Source organism: Phlebotomus papatasi, unplaced genomic scaffold (genome assembly GCF_024763615.1).
Source record: "Phlebotomus papatasi isolate M1 unplaced genomic scaffold, Ppap_2.1 HiC_scaffold_157, whole genome shotgun sequence".
Taxonomy (NCBI): Eukaryota; Metazoa; Arthropoda; class Insecta; order Diptera; family Psychodidae; genus Phlebotomus; species Phlebotomus papatasi.
In genome coordinates, this window is record NW_026604403.1 from 19681 (window position 1) to 37251 (window position 17571).

The 17571-nt window shown below is 35.4% G+C and overlaps 1 protein-coding gene across 1 annotated transcript; it reads left to right on the forward strand.

Annotated features, from left to right (window-relative positions):
- Nucleotides 1-8504: 8504 nt before the first annotated feature.
- LOC129808882 (uncharacterized) lies at nt 8505-16590 on the forward strand. Its single transcript, XM_055858786.1, has 3 exons — nt 8505-8542; nt 14566-14876; nt 16077-16590. The coding sequence occupies exons 1-3, from the start codon at nt 8528-8530 to the stop codon at nt 16216-16218; spliced, it is 468 nt and encodes a 155-aa protein (XP_055714761.1). The 5' UTR covers nt 8505-8527; the 3' UTR covers nt 16219-16590.
- Nucleotides 16591-17571: the final 981 nt, after the last annotated feature.

Here is a 17571-nt window from a genome sequence, read left to right on the forward strand (position 1 = left end):
TGTAAATTTTGAAAATTGGACGTGAAATTCGTAAAAGTGCTTGATATTCTTTAGAGTCGATTATCTCGGAAACTATGAGGGATAGGGGCCTCAAACCTTGCATCTGTTTAGAACCTCCTTCAGGTTTGAGATGTGCAAAACTGCACTTGGAAAGGAAAAGAATTTGGACGAGAAATGCACGAAAGTGTTTGAAAATCTTTAAAGTCGGTTATATCGGAAACTATGAGAGATAGGGGCCTCAAATTTTGCATCTGTTTAGAGCCTCCTTCAGGCTTGAGATGTGCAGAATTTAACTCGGAAACAAGGAAAATTGGACGAGAAATGCATAAAAGTGTTTGAAAATCTTTAAAGTCGATTATATCGGAAACTATGAGAGATAGGGGCCTCAAAACTTTACATCTGTTTAGAGCCTCCTTCAGGCTTGAGATGTGCAGAATTTAACTCGGAAACAAGGAAAATTGGACGAGAAATGCACGAAAGTGTTTGAAAATCTTTAAAATCGATTATCTCGGAAGTTATGAGAGATAGGGACCTCAAACTTTACATCTGTTTAGAATTCCCTTCAGGCTTGAGATGTACAGAATTTAACTTGGAAATGAGAAAAATTGGACGAGAAATGCATAAGAGTGTCTGAAAATCTTTAAAGTCGATTATATCGGAAACTATGAGAGATAGGGGCCTGAAACTTTACATCTGTTTAGAGCCTCCTTCAGGCTTGAGATGTGCCGAATTTAACTCGGAAACAAGTAAAATTGCACGAGAAATGCATAAAAGTGTTTGAAAATCTTTAAAGTCGATTATCTCGGAAACTATGAGAGATTGGGGCCTCATACTTTACATCTGTTTAGAACCTCCTTCAGGCTTGAGATGTGCAAATTTCACTTGGAAATGAGGAAAATTGGACGAGAAATGCATAAAAGTGTCTGAAAATCTTTAAAGTCGATTATCTAACTATGAGAAAAACTATGAGTGAAGATGGCCTATAACTTTAAATCCATTTAGAACCTTCTTTTAACTTGAACTGTGCTAAGATGTATAATTTCCATGAGGAAGGTCCAGAAATCTTCTGACCACAAAAGGTATCTGAAGTGTTTTGGACATAATATGCAAGAAAATCCCAGAAGATCTGGGATTTCCTGGTGGAAGCTCCAGAAATCCTCTGACAAAAGGTATCTTAAGAGTTTTGGGCATGATATACCAGGAAATCCCGGAAGATCTGGCATTTCTGGAGGAAGCTCCAGAAATCCTCTGACCACAAAAGGTATCTGAAGTGTTTTGGGCATAATATACAAGGAAATCCCGGAAGACTGGGATTTCCTGGAGGAAGCTCCAGAAATCCTCTGACCAGAAAAGGTATCTAAAATGTTTTGGACATAATATGCAAGAAAATCCCAGATGATCTGGGATTTCCTGGTGGAAGCTCCAGAAATCCTCTGACCACAAAGGGTATCTGAAGTGTTCTGGGCATAATATACAAGAAAATCTGAGAAAATCTGGGATTTCTGGAGGAAGCTCCAGAAATTCTCTGACCACAAAAGGTATCTGAAGTGTTTTGGGCATAATATGCAAGAAAATCTCAGAAGATCTGGGACTTCCTGGAGGAAGCTCCAGAAATCCTCTGACCACAAAAGGTATCTGAATTGTTTTGGGCATAATATGCAGGAAAATCACAGAAGATCTGGGATTTCTGGAGGAAGCTCCAGAAATCCTCTGACCACAAAAGATATCTGAAGTGTTTTGGGCATAATATACAAGGAAATTCCGGAAGGTCTGGGATTTCCTGGAGGAAGCTCCAGAAATCCTCTGACCACAAAAGGTATCTGAATTGTTTTGGGCAAAATATGCAAGAAAATCACAGAAGATCTGGGATTTCTGGAGGAAGCTCCAGAAATCCTCTCACCACAAAAGGTATCTGAAGTGTTTTGTACATAATATGCAAGAAAATCCCGGAAGATCTGGGATTTCCTGGAGGAATGTCCAGAAATCCTCTGACCACAAAAGGTATCTGAAGTGTTTTGGGCATGATATACAAGAAAATCCCAGAAAACTGGGACTTACTGGAGGAAGCTCCAGAAATCCTCTGACCACAAAAGGTAGCTGAAGTGTTTTGGACATAATATACAAGGAAATCCCAGAAGATCTGGGATTTCCTGGAGGAAGCTCCAGAAATCCTCTGACCACAAAAGGTATCTGAAGTGTTTTGGACATAATATACAAGAAAATCCCAGAAGATCTGGGATTTCCTGGAGGAAGCTCCAGAAATCCTCTGACCACAAAAGGTATTTGAAGTGTTTTGGGCATAATATACAAGGAAATCCCAGAAGATCTGGGATTTCCTGGAGGAAGCTCCAGAAATCCTCTGACCACAAAAGGTATCTGAAGTGTTTTGGACATAATATACAAGGAAATCCCAGAAGATCTGGGATTTCCTGGAGGAAGCTCCAGAAATCCTCTGACCACAAAAGGTAGCTGAAGTGTTTTGGACATAATATACAAGGAAATCCCAGAAGATCTGGGATTTCCTGGAGGAAGCTCCAGAAATCCTCTGACCACAAAAGGTATCTGAATTGTTTTGGGCATAATATGCAGGAAAATCACAGAAGATCTGGGATTTCTGGAGGAAGCTCCAGAAATCCTCTGACCACAAAAGGTATCTGAAGTGTTTTGGGCATAATATACAAGGAAATTCCGGAAGGTCTGGGATTTCCTGGAGGAAGCTCCAGAAATCCTCTGACCACAAAAGGTATCTGAATTGTTTTGGGCAAAATATGCAAGAAAATCACAGAAGATCTGGGATTTCTGGAGGAAGCTCCAGAAATCCTCTCACCACAAAAGGTATCTGAAGTGTTTTGTACATAATATGCAAGAAAATCACGGAAGATCTGGGATTTCCTGGAGGAATGTCCAGAAATCCTCTGACCACAAAAGGTATCTGAAGTGTTTTGGGCATGATATACAAGAAAATCCCAGAAAACTGGGACTTACTGGAGGAAGCTCCAGAAATCCTCTGACCACAAAAGGTAGCTGAAGTGTTTTGGACATAATATACAAGGAAATCCCAGAAGATCTGGGATTTCCTGGAGGAAGCTCCAGAAATCCTCTGACCACAAAAGGTATCTGAATTGTTTTGGGCATAATATGCAGGAAAATCACAGAAGATCTGGGATTTCTGGAGGAAGCTCCAGAAATCCTCTGACCACAAAAGGTATCTGAAGTGTTTTGGGCATAATATACAAGGAAATTCCGGAAGGTCTGGGATTTCCTGGAGGAAGCTCCAGAAATCCTCTGACCACAAAAGGTATCTGAATTGTTTTGGGCAAAATATGCAAGAAAATCACAGAAGATCTGGGATTTCTGGAGGAAGCTCCAGAAATCCTCTCACCACAAAAGGTATCTGAAGTGTTTTGTACATAATATGCAAGAAAATCACGGAAGATCTGGGATTTCCTGGAGGAATGTCCAGAAATCCTCTGACCACAAAAGGTATCTGAAGTGTTTTGGGCATGATATACAAGAAAATCCCAGAAAACTGGGACTTACTGGAGGAAGCTCCAGAAATCCTCTGACCACAAAAGGTAGCTGAAGTGTTTTGGACATAATATACAAGGAAATCCCAGAAGATCTGGGATTTCCTGGAGGAAGCTCCAGAAATCCTCTGACCACAAAAGGTATCTGAAGTGTTTTGGACATAATATACAAGAAAATCCCAGAAGATCTGGGATTTCCTGGAGGAAGCTCCAGAAATCCTCTGACCACAAAAGGTATCTGAAGTGTTTTGGGCATAATATACAAGAAAATCCCAGAAGATCTGGGATTTCCTGGAGGAAGCTCCAGAAATCTCTGACCACAAAAGGTATTTGAAGTGTTTTGGGCATAATATACAAGGAAATCCCAGAAGATCTGGGATTTCTGGTGGAAGCTCCAGAAATCCTCTGACCACAAAAGGTATCTGAAGTGTTTTGGGCATAATATGCAAGAAAATCCCAGAAGATCTGGGATTTCCTGGAGGAAAATCGCGAAAAATTGCGAAAAAGCTAGGGAATTCCCTGTCCGGAACAATGCTGGAGATGGTCCCCATGTGGATGGACTCAAATCTGATCATTTCAGGAAGAGAGATGGCGAAAAAGCTAGGGAATTGCATATCAGGATCAGTGCTGGAGATGGTCCCCATGTGGATGGACTCAGATCTGACCATTTCAGGAAGAGAGATGGCGAAAAAGCTAGGGAATTTCCTATCCAGAACAACGCTGGGGATGATCACCATGCGGATGGGCTCAGATCTGACCATTTCTGGAAGAGAGATGGCGAAGAAGCTAGGGAATTCCATATCCGGAACAATGCTGGAGATGGTCACCATGCGGATGGACTGAGATCTGACCATTTCTGGAAGAGAGATGGCGAAAAAGCTAGGGAATTCCATATCCGGAACAGTGCTGGGGATAGTCATCATATGGATGGGCTCAAAACTGATCATATCTGGAGGAAAAATGAGAAAAAGTAGGGTAATACCATGTCCAGAGCTTTTCCAGGGATGGTCATCTTGTGGATAAAGAGGATTTGGGGATGTCTAAAATAATGATGAGAAGGACGTCTTATGTTCGTAGATCATGAAATAGCTTTTTCTTGCAAATTTTAATTCAATTATACTGCGAGAAATTATTGATAAATGGTTTTTAGCTCGTTAAAAAACTGTAGCCGTTTTTTGCTCGTAAGATTTCTCTAGAGGTTTTTTGAAGTCACCAAAAAAGATACAGGGTTTTTGCAATAAGGTCCTCATTTATGATATTTTGTAACTTTGTAAAATGTGTCACAAGTTACACATATTTTAAATGTATTGCAAGTGTTATTTACTTTATGGTAGATGTAACATTGATCCCCACGAAATTCTCGATTACAATCATTACACTTTTTGAGGAATTGAACAAATGGGCACCGCGGTTCACGATTACAAAAAGTACAACGCCCAGGACATCTATGATCGCAATTATAAAGAACATCACATACATCACATTGTTTTCTAAAATTGAAAAAAGACTTTACATTGCTAATACAAAAGTAATGTCTTTCTTTCTCATTGAAAAACAAATTTATACGGTTAGATGAATTTAGATCTGTTTTTTGTGTTTTATATGTGATACTCTTACAATCACTTACATTGTTATACACAGTTATCAAATACTTAGGGAACTTAGTATTAAACAATGAATTGAAGTTATTGTCATACTCACCTTTAGGGTTTATTACCCCTCCGCATACCTTAACCAAATTTACAGCTTGAATCCCCAATTTCCCATTATAACGTCTCCAACTGAGTAGGGTTCTCTTACTGCGTTCCGAATTTTTCATATTTAACACTCTCCCAAAAAGGATAGCTATAGGAAGACAGAATTCCTCTGGTCCAGGATCGATGACGCTGTATTTCTTGAATCTAAAAACCATTTATGTAAGATTTCGAATAAGAAAATATTATTTAAGTATACCTTCTAATTTCGCCTGAATTCATGTGAACAATTTTATTTCGTCCACGACCCTGCTTTATGTGTACAATTGCGGCTGTAATAAGCAATACGTCAGCGGCTCCAAATGTCGCATTGCTTTGATTCACTTTTTCAAATCTGTTGAGAAGAACATCTGCTGATAGTGCATCAATGGGAGTGAGTCCATTGTAAATAGCTTTAACTTCAGGTTTTTCTGGGAGATGTAGTTCCAGAACAGCTTTATCTCCACTATTTCCTTCAGCTCTGATCATATTTATTACTTCCTGAAAGGCATCATGCAGCCACCCAAACCCTTTTGTTACTCCACTGCACAGTGGGGCCGTGACGGCCAAAACCTATTTTTTTCGATATTTTTAATCGGTCCAAAAGTATTTTTATTTGATTTGGCACTAATTGAAGATCATTTTCCCAAATTTTCACTAAGATCGGTTGGAAATTGTGGCCTATAGAGATTCTTAAAGTCACCACTTTCATGAATTTTTTCGTCATTTTTGGCTCCCTGGAGATGTATGCATACACGGAAAATGATACAGATAATTGTATCTTCCTATAGGATTTATGCCATTTAGCATGTCTTTTTATATAGAAGAAAGACTCCCAAATGCAATAGTCATAATTTAAATTATCCTCGTAGTCCTCCTCTAGGACATTCTTTAATTTAGTCTTAACATTAGCCAAAAAAAACGTAATTCTCGGGATTCATCAAAGGTTCTACTTATGAAGCCGCAGAATGCCGGTATTCTGAATAGCATAGTTTGTCTCTAAATTTAATCTACTTTAAGGAGATACTAAGCTCATTTTGCGATTTTTTGCGATAAGGACCTTCCCAAGCAATTTTCTGAGACCATGCACACCTAAAGAACACTTTTTTCACGTAAATCAGTAGTCTTATTTTATTATGCATTTCACAGATTTGCCTTCTTTTGTAAAAACACATCTAATTTATATATACATACATATATATATATACATATATATATATATACATATATACATATATACATATATATATGGATATAGCTATGGACACGAATGAATTCGTTGAAACTATTTGAGTCCAAAAAAATCTATTAAAATGGGAAATTCACGAGAGAATTAATATATTATTTGATGTTTGTAATAAAGCTACACTACTAGAATAATTCATTTAATTAACCTGTAAATGTAAATACTATTAAGGATTAATGAAAATCGAACATTTTTTATATTTATTTTATTTGAATTTTCATTTTATTTTAGTTCAAAATTTTATGGAGTTCTACAAATAAGAAATATAAAATTAAATCTGATGAGCAGAATATCATATTTAATTATTACTCAATTTAATTTAATTTAATTATTACTAAAGAGTTCTTTATGAATTTCCAAGTAAGATAGCTAAAGTTTCTTTGTTTTTTCAAGAAATCTATGAGCCTATGCGTTGGTATTCTTCTTCTGTTACAATTTTTCCTTTTTTTCGTGTAGGTATGTCATAATACGATTCACTTTCGAATTAGAAAAACTTAGGAAAAATCCCTTAACCTCCGAAAAATCACTAAAAACTTAATAATATATCTCAAAACACTTAATAGACTACAATTCTAGCTGAACTTTTTTATAAGGAAAAGATATTTGTGGAACTATAAATCTCAAAATGAAATTTTTTTTCCTGTTCACAACATAAAATGATTTTACAAATTTATAGAATTCTTCACAGAAAAATATGAGAAAAAATAATATAAAAATGCCTCAATTAACACTTTAAAAAATGAAAGAAACTTCAAGAAACTAAATTTTATTGGAAGCTAAATTTAAGAGATACTCTTTATTTCTCTACTTTTTTCCGTAATAACCTTTTTCGAGTTGTTTCGAGACATTTTTAGTATTTCAATTGAATTTATTAATTTATTAATGGTATAAGAATAGAAAAAAGAATTCTAATTGATTGAAGAAATAAAATTATTTTTTACTAAAACAATTAAATTGTTAATATCCGAATTTTATCATAATATTGCTATATCTTTACATACACAATTTTTTATGTTAAAAATATAACGTTGGTTATTGGTATAAAAAAGACCATTTATCTTCGAAAATACTGTAAAACCATACAATGTTAGTTCAACAATAAAGAAATGATTACATTATTGGAGTTATTGGAGACACCACAGAAGTTTATAGTGTAAATAAAATTACTATTGATACTATTGGAGATTAACACTACTTTATAATTATATATTAATTAACCTAATATTATAGGTATATTAATATACCTCGCGAGTTTTTCTTCGCTATTTTCTTCAGTGCATATGGCAAAAATGACCTATCTACTATATAGAGAGAGTCGTCAATCAGAGCAAATGACACTCAAATCATCCAATTTCTTCTCAGGAGAGACTAGAAAAAATTCCTGCAGTTAACGAGAGATCTCCAGTTCGATTCTGGGTAGAACAGGAATTTTTTCCTGAGAAGAAATTGGATGATTTGAGTGTCATTTGCTCTGATTGACGACTCTCGTAATAAATTCTCACTATTTACTATCTATTTCAAATTTTCAACTAATAATCTAAAAATTGCTACTAAATCGCAATAGGTTTAGAAAATTATTTAATGCTCTTAAGTCATTTTTTTGTTTCTTGAGGTGTATTCTTCAACAGTTGATAAAGTGGTTTGTTTTATGTGATTCTTTGAAGTGTTTTCAATGAATATGGAGACAAAAGGTAAAGGTAATGTTTATCCTTTTATAGCCTTCTCTTAACAAATTTCCTTTCACTGTGAAAAAATAGACTTTGAATTGAAGATTGAGGATATTTTTGAGGCTGTCGCGAGCATCCCATTCAAGAACAAGAAGTATGAAATTGAAAAATTTGTGAGCACCATGTTAAATGGAGAATTAAAGGATGATAATAAGAAGCTAGTGGGACGTTTGTGGAAGCAATTTGAGAGGAGGTGGGCTGCCGCTCACAGGCACCCGGAAATTTTTAAGAGGGACAACGCCGTTTGGTTGCAATCAACTATAAAGTTCTGTTCTTCAGAGGAGATTGACAGTAATGTCGTTGACAAAGGTAAAAAAAATTATTGCATATAGTACTTTATAAAATTATTTTGTAGTTTCCTGACCTGACTCAAAATGCTACAATTTTAATTGCTCGAACTCGACGAGAAAGCAGTTTTTGTTATCCGATTTTTTTCAACCCTTAACTATTCTGGCTTCATTTATATTTAAGGCTAATATTTCTTAAAAAATACTTTCTAATTGATAGATTTTCAATTTTAGGCTGTTGTTATAATAATATATAGACAAATTTAAATCGATATTAAACTGATATGCACCAAATAAATTTTCTAAAAAAAATATTAGACAGAGAAAAGAAGTGTCCAATCGTCTTGAAATTGTATTGCCTAAATTTAAAGACAGAGCAGTTTAGGGGAGTCTAAGGTAAAATTTGTCAAAATGCTTGAGCACACAGAAAACTTATTCGATTTATAATAAGAATATTCTTATAAGATTATTCCAAATATTTCTGAATATTTTTCTGAAAACTATTTTTCTATATTTTGAAAAAATATGGTTTTTAAGCCATTTTCTAAAAAGTAAATTTTGTAGAAATTTTTCAAAACTTCTTGAAAAAATTTTGTCAGATATTGGATAATTTGTAATATACTGCTCTCACAAATGAAAAAAACCAAACTGACATATTCTAATAGGACATTTACTCCTCTAAAACTTTGTCGAAGGACATTTTTTCCAACAAGAAATAGGCTTTAGTTAAGTATATCAATATTGAGTTTTTCTATATGGAATACATTCCAATAATAAGACTGAAGATTTCAATTTTTTCCTATATTCCTTACTTGAATAACTTATAAATCGTAAGATTAAGAAGGTTATTGGTAAAAATTTAAAGCCTGCGTCTCTCCTATTTTGGAAAGTATCGAGTTGTTTTTTAATTTTAAATTTGATAAATTTTGTCACTATCTCTCCTATATTTCAACTTGTCACCATTTTGAAGCCTAAACCTAAAGGGAAATCGATTTCAGGTCTTTAATGACCCTATCTAAAAGAAAAGGGACAGATAATCCTAACCGGCTTATGTAGGTGAGATTCTTAACGTGAGCTAACTCGGAGTGCATGCAAATTCGATTTGATGCTGAAGTAGGGAGACGCCATTCAGTTATCTTGAATCAAATTCGTGAAATTATACAAATTTTGTATTTAAACCAAAATATCAAGGATTTGGATGAACTGACAGAAAAGTGTTATATGGGTGAAATGTAGACCAGAATGTTCTCTATAATTTTGCCGTAGAACTTGAACTCATCGATTACTCAGAAGCCAAGATAAGCGAGATTTTTTGTTTCTTAACTCGTTTTTTCATCCAGAGTGCCCCAAGTAGTCATTTGTTGAACTTCAACTATATCAAAGAATTGTTGTATTTTGTGGGACTTTCCATTTAAACCCCTATTTTAAGTGTCTCGGTGGAGTAGAGGCAGTCAAATTGGCATCTGAGTGATTTCAATTTCAAAGCGTTATTATGGGAAAAATCAATTTTTTCACACTTAAACGGCAAAATCGGAGTGATAGCGTAGTCTGAGTGGAAAATGATGTATGGATGAAATGTAGAGACAAATGTGCTCTACAATTATGTCGAAGTAATAATCAAAATCGGTTCAGCGACAGTCGAGATAATTGAGGTTATGTGATATTGAAATTGGTTTTTCGACTGTGGCGCCCCTGGTGTTGGTCCCACGAAGTTCAAATATTCTAGAAAGTTGTAGCATTTGGTGAGATCTTTCGTTTAAGCCCTCATTCATCAAAATCGGTCACATAGAACCGGAGATATGATTTTTTGAATTTTGTGAACTTTGACCCCTCATATCTCCGGTTCTATTGAAACCACAGCGCACATACGCACCATTTTGGAAACGTCCTAAACTGGACTACAACATACTAAAATTTCATTAACTTGCACAATGCCGTTTTTGGGAAAAATGTCTTTGAATTTCGATGAATTTTGATGCTATCACAGCGCCACCTGTGGTGACTTTTTGAACTTCCATCTGAAAGTGCTCATCGATACGAAACCAAAAAGGTAAAATTTAGGTCGCTATGTTAATTAGAACCGGAGATAGAGGCCGGTCAATGTTCGAACTTTGACCCCTTATAGCTCGGGTCAAGGGTTTTAGATCGACTTAAGGTTTTTTTTTGTTTGATAGGTATAATCAACGGCTACAACATACTAAATTTTCAGCCCGATGCACAATGGAATTTTTGAGTTATTTAACTTTTAAGATTTAAAAATTTTCTTTTTAATACTAACGCCCCTAGCCGTGGTTTTATGAACTTGCGATGTTAGAAGGGGAAGTGGCATTTCACGAGAGCTTTCCAAAAAGCCCTCACTTTTTAAATTCTGACAATTAGAACCGGAGTTATGGCCATTTTAAGAAATTTTTTTTGGACCCTTATAGCTCGGGTCAGGGGGGTCGGGGGACCTTAAGTTTGGTATTGATGGAAAGCTCTAAGGCCCAGCTATAACATACTAAAACTTGAGTACGCTGAATGCCATAGGGGCGGAGCTATTGAGAAAACAAAAAAGGGGGGTCTTCAAAATGGCGGAAGGAGGGGTGGGGGGTGGGGGGTCTATGCACCAAGTTGCAATTTTCACCCGATATATAACCTTTGCCGAAAACCGCAAGTCGACATCTTTTTTAGTTTAGGAGCTATTAAGCTCCAAAGAGCGGCCGGCCGGCCGGCCGGCCGGGAACGTAACTTAGCCACATATATATTCGGAATCAGGAAGTGGCGGAACACATTTTGGCCAAATTTGAGGTCGATCGGACGACATGAAATTTTGTTAGGATTATAGTAGGTGAGATTGTTAAGAATCTCACCTAATATTATTATCTCGAATTATATTTTTGCATTATGTCTTAAAAATATTTAAGCTCAAAAATGACGATTTTTTTAAAATTCTCAAATTCATAATTGATTTTATTTATTTTTTATACTTCTAATTTTTTTTAAGCAAAACCGTTTCGGAAAAAGAAACTACAAGCCTCACACGTAATATTTTTCATTAAAGTGAAAATTATTATTGATTAGTATTGTTATATAAATGATTTAAATTTTTGGGCTATTTTTGTGCTTATCGCTCGTAGGTGCAAAAAATACACCGATTCAGACTCTATTGGACATTCCTAGGTTAGATGTAAGACTTATCATTGATTATGTACACCAGTTTCATTTTTATTGTTGATTTTAGGTCCGTAAAAAGTGTCTCGTCCTTGAAGGGTTAAAGTCTTCGATGTTCGATCAAGGGTTTGTAAACCTACTCGGCACTACTTTGCTTCCATCTCTGTATCTTAGAAAGTACTTCGAATTGGGTTTTAAAATTCTTCTTCGTATATTCTTACAGATTAGTTTATCTATCAATTTAAGCAAACCGATTTTTTCAGTCTTTTGACCCATATAAAATTCAAACGGTAAGAGATATCAACTTCCGGTCTTCGGTGACTCCACCTCAAATGACATTATCTCAAAAGTATTTTTTTTTGTTTTTACCCTCTCCCGTTTCATGCGCTCCCTCTCCCCCAAATTTAACCCTACAATGCAGGGAACATCTTTACTTAATAAAAATGTATAAATATTTATAATTCTGCAGGAGGCCGGCCATCAGTGCCATTTGAAGAATCCTCCCTCCGAAGCAAAAGGAGGAAAACACAAGAGTTGAGAATAAACTACAGTTCAGAAGAATTGCAGTTCTCAGCAAATATGCGTGCACGAGTAGAGGGGAAATTGACAAAACAGTCGGGGTTTGAGGCCAGGCCACTCTCTAAAAGTGAGGCCTTGGCCAGATATGTAGAAGCGAAGATGACGAGGCACTCTTACAACATCTTTTACGAACCTGCCAAGTCGATCTATCCACCATACAAAAAAATTCAAGAAGCTAAAAAGCTGTGCTATCTTCCACAAAGCAGCAGTAGTGTTTCGGAGACCGAGTGTCTCTTGGACTTACAAATGCTATTGGATCACACTGCCAGAAGAATTGTGGAAGTTAGTGATATAAGTGGACTAGGCCAACACGACCTCCAATTATTTTGGAAGTGGGGATGCGATGGAGCAACAGGAATGAGTGAATACAAGCAGAAGTTTTTAGATCCAACTTCAAGCGACTCCGCAATATTCATGACCTCTGCTGTACCGTTAAAGATGTCAGCGTGCAGTGATGGCCCAGAGATCTGGCAGAACCCCCTGCCTGCGTCCCCAAAGTGGTGTCGACCTATACGCATCCAGTATGTCAAAGAAAATTCAACGGTGGTCCAACAAGAGTATGAGCGAATGATGGTGGCAATAGAAAACTTACAGCCAACTTCACTTGATGCTCAAAATTTTCACATCACTATTAAGCATCGGATGATGTTTACAATAATGGCTGATGTGAAAGTTTTGAACATAATAACATCTACTCCGTCCAATAAACACTGCTATGTGTGTGGGGCCAGTACGGCTCAATTCCACAAGTTCAGGGACATCCAAAACCTCACCCCGATTGATTCACATTTGAACTTTGGCCTTAGTCCACTTCACTGCTGGATACGAACATTCGAAGTCATTTTACATGTCGCCTACAGGCTCTCCTTTAAAAAATACTTCAAAAGACATCATGAGGATGAGTTTAAAGCAACAAAACTTCGCATCCAGCAGGAATTTTTTGAACAGTTGGGGCTGCATGTGGATAAGCCAAGACCAGGATCGGCCAATTCTAATGATGGAAATACCGCTAGGCGGTTCTTTGCTAATCCACAGGTAAAAAGAAAGCATAATACTTGTGAGATTTCATTAATGATCTTCCGTTTCAAATACCGCATGTACAGCATCACCTTTATGCTGATGATCTTCAGATTTATTATTCTGGTGATCCTCAAGCTCCTGCTTCAGCTTTTGCTGCTATTAATAACAGTTTGTCCTTGGTAAATAACTAGGCTGTTGCTAATTGATTGGTTCTTAATCCCAAAAAGTTCCTCTTCCTGTTAATTGGAAACAGACAAACTAAGCCCTCCCCCAGCCCTGTTTTACTCTCCGACGAGCCTATTCCTGTATTAAATCATACTCGTAATCTTGATGTCATTTTTAAGGACACTGTTACTTGGCATGATCATGTCTCAGAAATTTGCCGCAAGTTTAATTTCGCTCCTTACACCCTTCGTAGAGTCGCTTTTCTCTTGGTCCACTATCCGCTATTCAGATATTCGCTTGCTCTTGGTCCGCTCCCTTCTTGTGCCACACTTCCTCTATGCTTCAGGGCTTTTCTATTTCTGTGATACTGACTCAAATCAATTTTGTCGTTTTAGTGTAAAAACAATGATTTTTTCAATCCAAATCCTTGATATTTCGGTTTAAATACGAAATTTCTAAAATTTTACGAAAACTTGATTCAAGATCACTGAATGGCGTCCCCTATCTTCAGCTCTAAATCGAATTTGTAAGCATTCCGAGTTAGCTCACGTTAAGAATCTCACCACATAAGCCGGTTAGGATTATCACTCGCTTTCTATTTTCTTGTTTCATTACAGTAAACTCTCGCCGATTCGGCTCTTGTAAAATCAGAATACTTTTTAATTCGGGCAGTAGTTAAAATTTAAAAAATGCTTATCGACATTTATCAAGTTTTCGAATGAAGCAAATTCACTTAAATTTGCCATGTTTTGTCTCAGTTATGATGTGATTTTGCATTATTAAGTGGTTTTCATGAAATTTACTATGAATATGAGTACGGAAACATAATATGAGTTTGCAGAAGAACAAAAAAACGTTGCATTTCATACAATTTGACGCCCAAATTTCTCTTTAATTCGGGTGACAGTTCAGTCCCAAATACTAGAATTTGAGGGAGTCTACTGTTTTTTAAACAAGTGAATTATTGACATTGAAGACCTGTTGTAGTTTCAAAACTCTTGTATTAATCTTATATCTTAAATCGACAATCTCGTAGATTGTTGGAGAATAATATAAAAAATATATTTTTTAAATAAATAAATCATCTGTAGAAGTATTTTTCACATTCATGTTTAAAACACCAATCCTCAGGTTTCTTCTGAGATCACTGGCATCAAAGAAGAGCTCATTACACGATTGCGGAATTTGCTCTTGGCAATATCCAGTGGGAAACTTCTGGACCCAGGAAAATTCGAAAGATATGCCATGAAAACCGCAGAAATATATGTGAAAGAGTATGGATGGTATAAAATGCCTCCTACTCTTCACAAAGTCCTGTTTCATGGACACCAGGTCATTGCGAAGAGCCAATTTCCTATCGGGCATTTGTCTGAAGAACCGCAGGAAGCTCTCAACAAAGAAGTGTACCGGATTAGAAGAAATAATACTCGCAAATATTCGAGGTATATGAATAAAATCATTTTAATCCAATAGTAAAAAATATGTTTATATTTGTTAGTTTATTTTTATAATATTAATGTAGTTGTAAAGTTATAAAAAAATATAGTTAAGAAAAACGCATGGTCTATAAAAAGCACATGGTTACTCAAAATTGATTTTTTTTGTAATATTCCATTAAACAAAGAGATCCTTAGTTTATACTATTTAAGATTCAACGTAGTATTCTCCAGTTGTAGTTATCCTCAATGATTTCATTTTCGATCCTGATTCATTTATAAAGTCAAATCTCACACTTTTCACTTTTTACGATTTACTTTTGATAGTAGTGAGAAAAAGACATTTTTTAGAGACTAGCATCCAACTATAAAAGATAAATTAATAGGAAGGATCATTATGTAGCCGAAAAATTATGAAGCATACATAGAGCCTTCAATCTTAGAACGTTTCGCCAATAATTAAACAATTAATAGTATATTTAACACTCTAATGATTAAGAGTCACTGCAGGGTAGCATCACAAAAATTACATTTACAACGACAATATAGTTTTTATTTATTTAAAAGAACAATAATATTCTCGGTAATAGTCTTCCTAACATCTTCTGAAGGTTTGAACTCATTTTGACTCTTCGTTTTGTTGCTATTCCCAGTTTTGTGTGACAAGTCAGAGAAAAAGAGGGAAAATTTTTTTGTGCAGAAAATCTCATTTCTGAATTCAAAAAAAATAAAGATTTAAAGTAATCTGACTAAAATAAGTTAATTTTTTACTGAAAGATATGTCATTCTACTTTGTAAATTATAATTTAGGAAATTGAAAAAAATTAAAATGTGAATTTTAGAAATTTCTGAATATTTTATTAAAGTTTTAAAACGAAAAAATGAACTTAGAAAAAAAATAGAAGAATGAGGGCCGCAGAAAAAAAATTATTCGTTCACAAAGAAAATGAAGCATGAGCCATTTAAATTTTCACGGATCGACAAAATTTAAACTTGCTTTTATCACTACCTGACACCCATTTTTTGTATCATTGAAAATGTTTTATCATAAATAAATCAAATTCAAGTTTCTTTTTATTGATTAAGTTCCAAAAAATCGAAAAGTTGTGTCAAGCAGTACTAACTTTAAAAATTTTTATGTTTCTGTGGTTCTCATCTTTTTAAAATTATATTTATTGCATAATAAAATACCATTTTATATTGTAGGACGGCCGCAAACCAGGATCTGATTAATGGTTTAATTGTTGGGTCAGATCCTGTAATCTCCCACTATCGCTATCACCAAATGGAGAAGAAAAAGACAGAAAATGTACTCCCAGAAGACGTGCAAGATTTAATAAGAACCTAAATCAAAAAATATATTGAAAAGGAAAATCAAAAATTAATTTCTTTGTTTTTAGTATTTATTCACTCTTTCACACACATGTGACGTAGAAAACTACCACACATGGATAAATGGTTTAATTGTACTATGGATATTCTAAAAGCAGACTCTTGAGGAGAAGAAACAGAACAAAAGAGGTGGCAATACGTTACAGCTTTGAATTTGAATTTGAATTTGAAGTTATTTATGCCCAAAAAATACAAAGAACTTACATAGCGTAATTTTCAAACCCCATGACATAAAACCTTATAACGTGGGACTTTCACACATATTTTACATATTTTACTCCGGATTCCTTATTCACACATAAATTGTTTATAAACACCTTTTTAACGTCAAAATTAAAAAATGCACTTTTTGACGAAAATTGCTTCTAGTGTGTAGACGCCATAAGACTTCAACTTATGGCTAAAATCATCGTACTATAGTATTCGAGCATATAAAATAAAATATGTATTTCTTAGAGTTTTTATTTATATCTTCAAAGTGTTTTCAATTTTTACTGGATTACAATCGATTTGAACTGGTTCATAAATCACTCAAAAGATCCCACAAAATAGTTTTTGGAGTAATGTAATTGAATTTCGTATAAAAATTAGTTATCGGTTATGAACCGGTTCATTACCGGTTTAAAACCGATTGGAACCGGTTCAGTTTTGTCGGAAATTTCGAGACCTTTCCAACGACCCCAAACATGACTCCATTCGCTTGATAAATGCGCTTTCTAGATCCTTTATAACTTTTGACCTTGAAAATCCGTTATCAGGAATGATTCAACGGGATGTTCGTATATGGAGAAGATGTCCGCCTGTTTAATCTCTAAAACATATCCAAAAATGAAGACAATCGCACTGCACGTTTTCGAGATATCATAAAAAACATAATTTTGGTGGGTGGGGGAGGGGTGGGGGTTAAATGAGGACCATATTAATAATCCCAGAGTAGACTTATGGGGGGGTGCCCGGAAGGTCCCAAATCTCTATCTCTAACCGTATGCCTTACAAAATATATTTTGTTGGTGTTTACTGGTTCTATGTAAGTTTACCCGCCTTTCCCCTATGATTTTTCAATTTTTGGTATCAGAATTGGAATCAGGGACCCCAAATTAGCTATATATGACCTTTTCACCACAGAGCTGGGGTTTTGGCCACTTTTTGTATGGAGCGGCCCCACTGTGCACTGGGTCTTTGAATTCGAAATTTCACTCCTAATTGGGTCACGCTGAATTTTTTATTAAACGATTTTTCCCTACCCAGAACCTCAACCAACTGGTCATTATGATTAGCTGTAATATCATCATTCCCTGCAAATAAAATT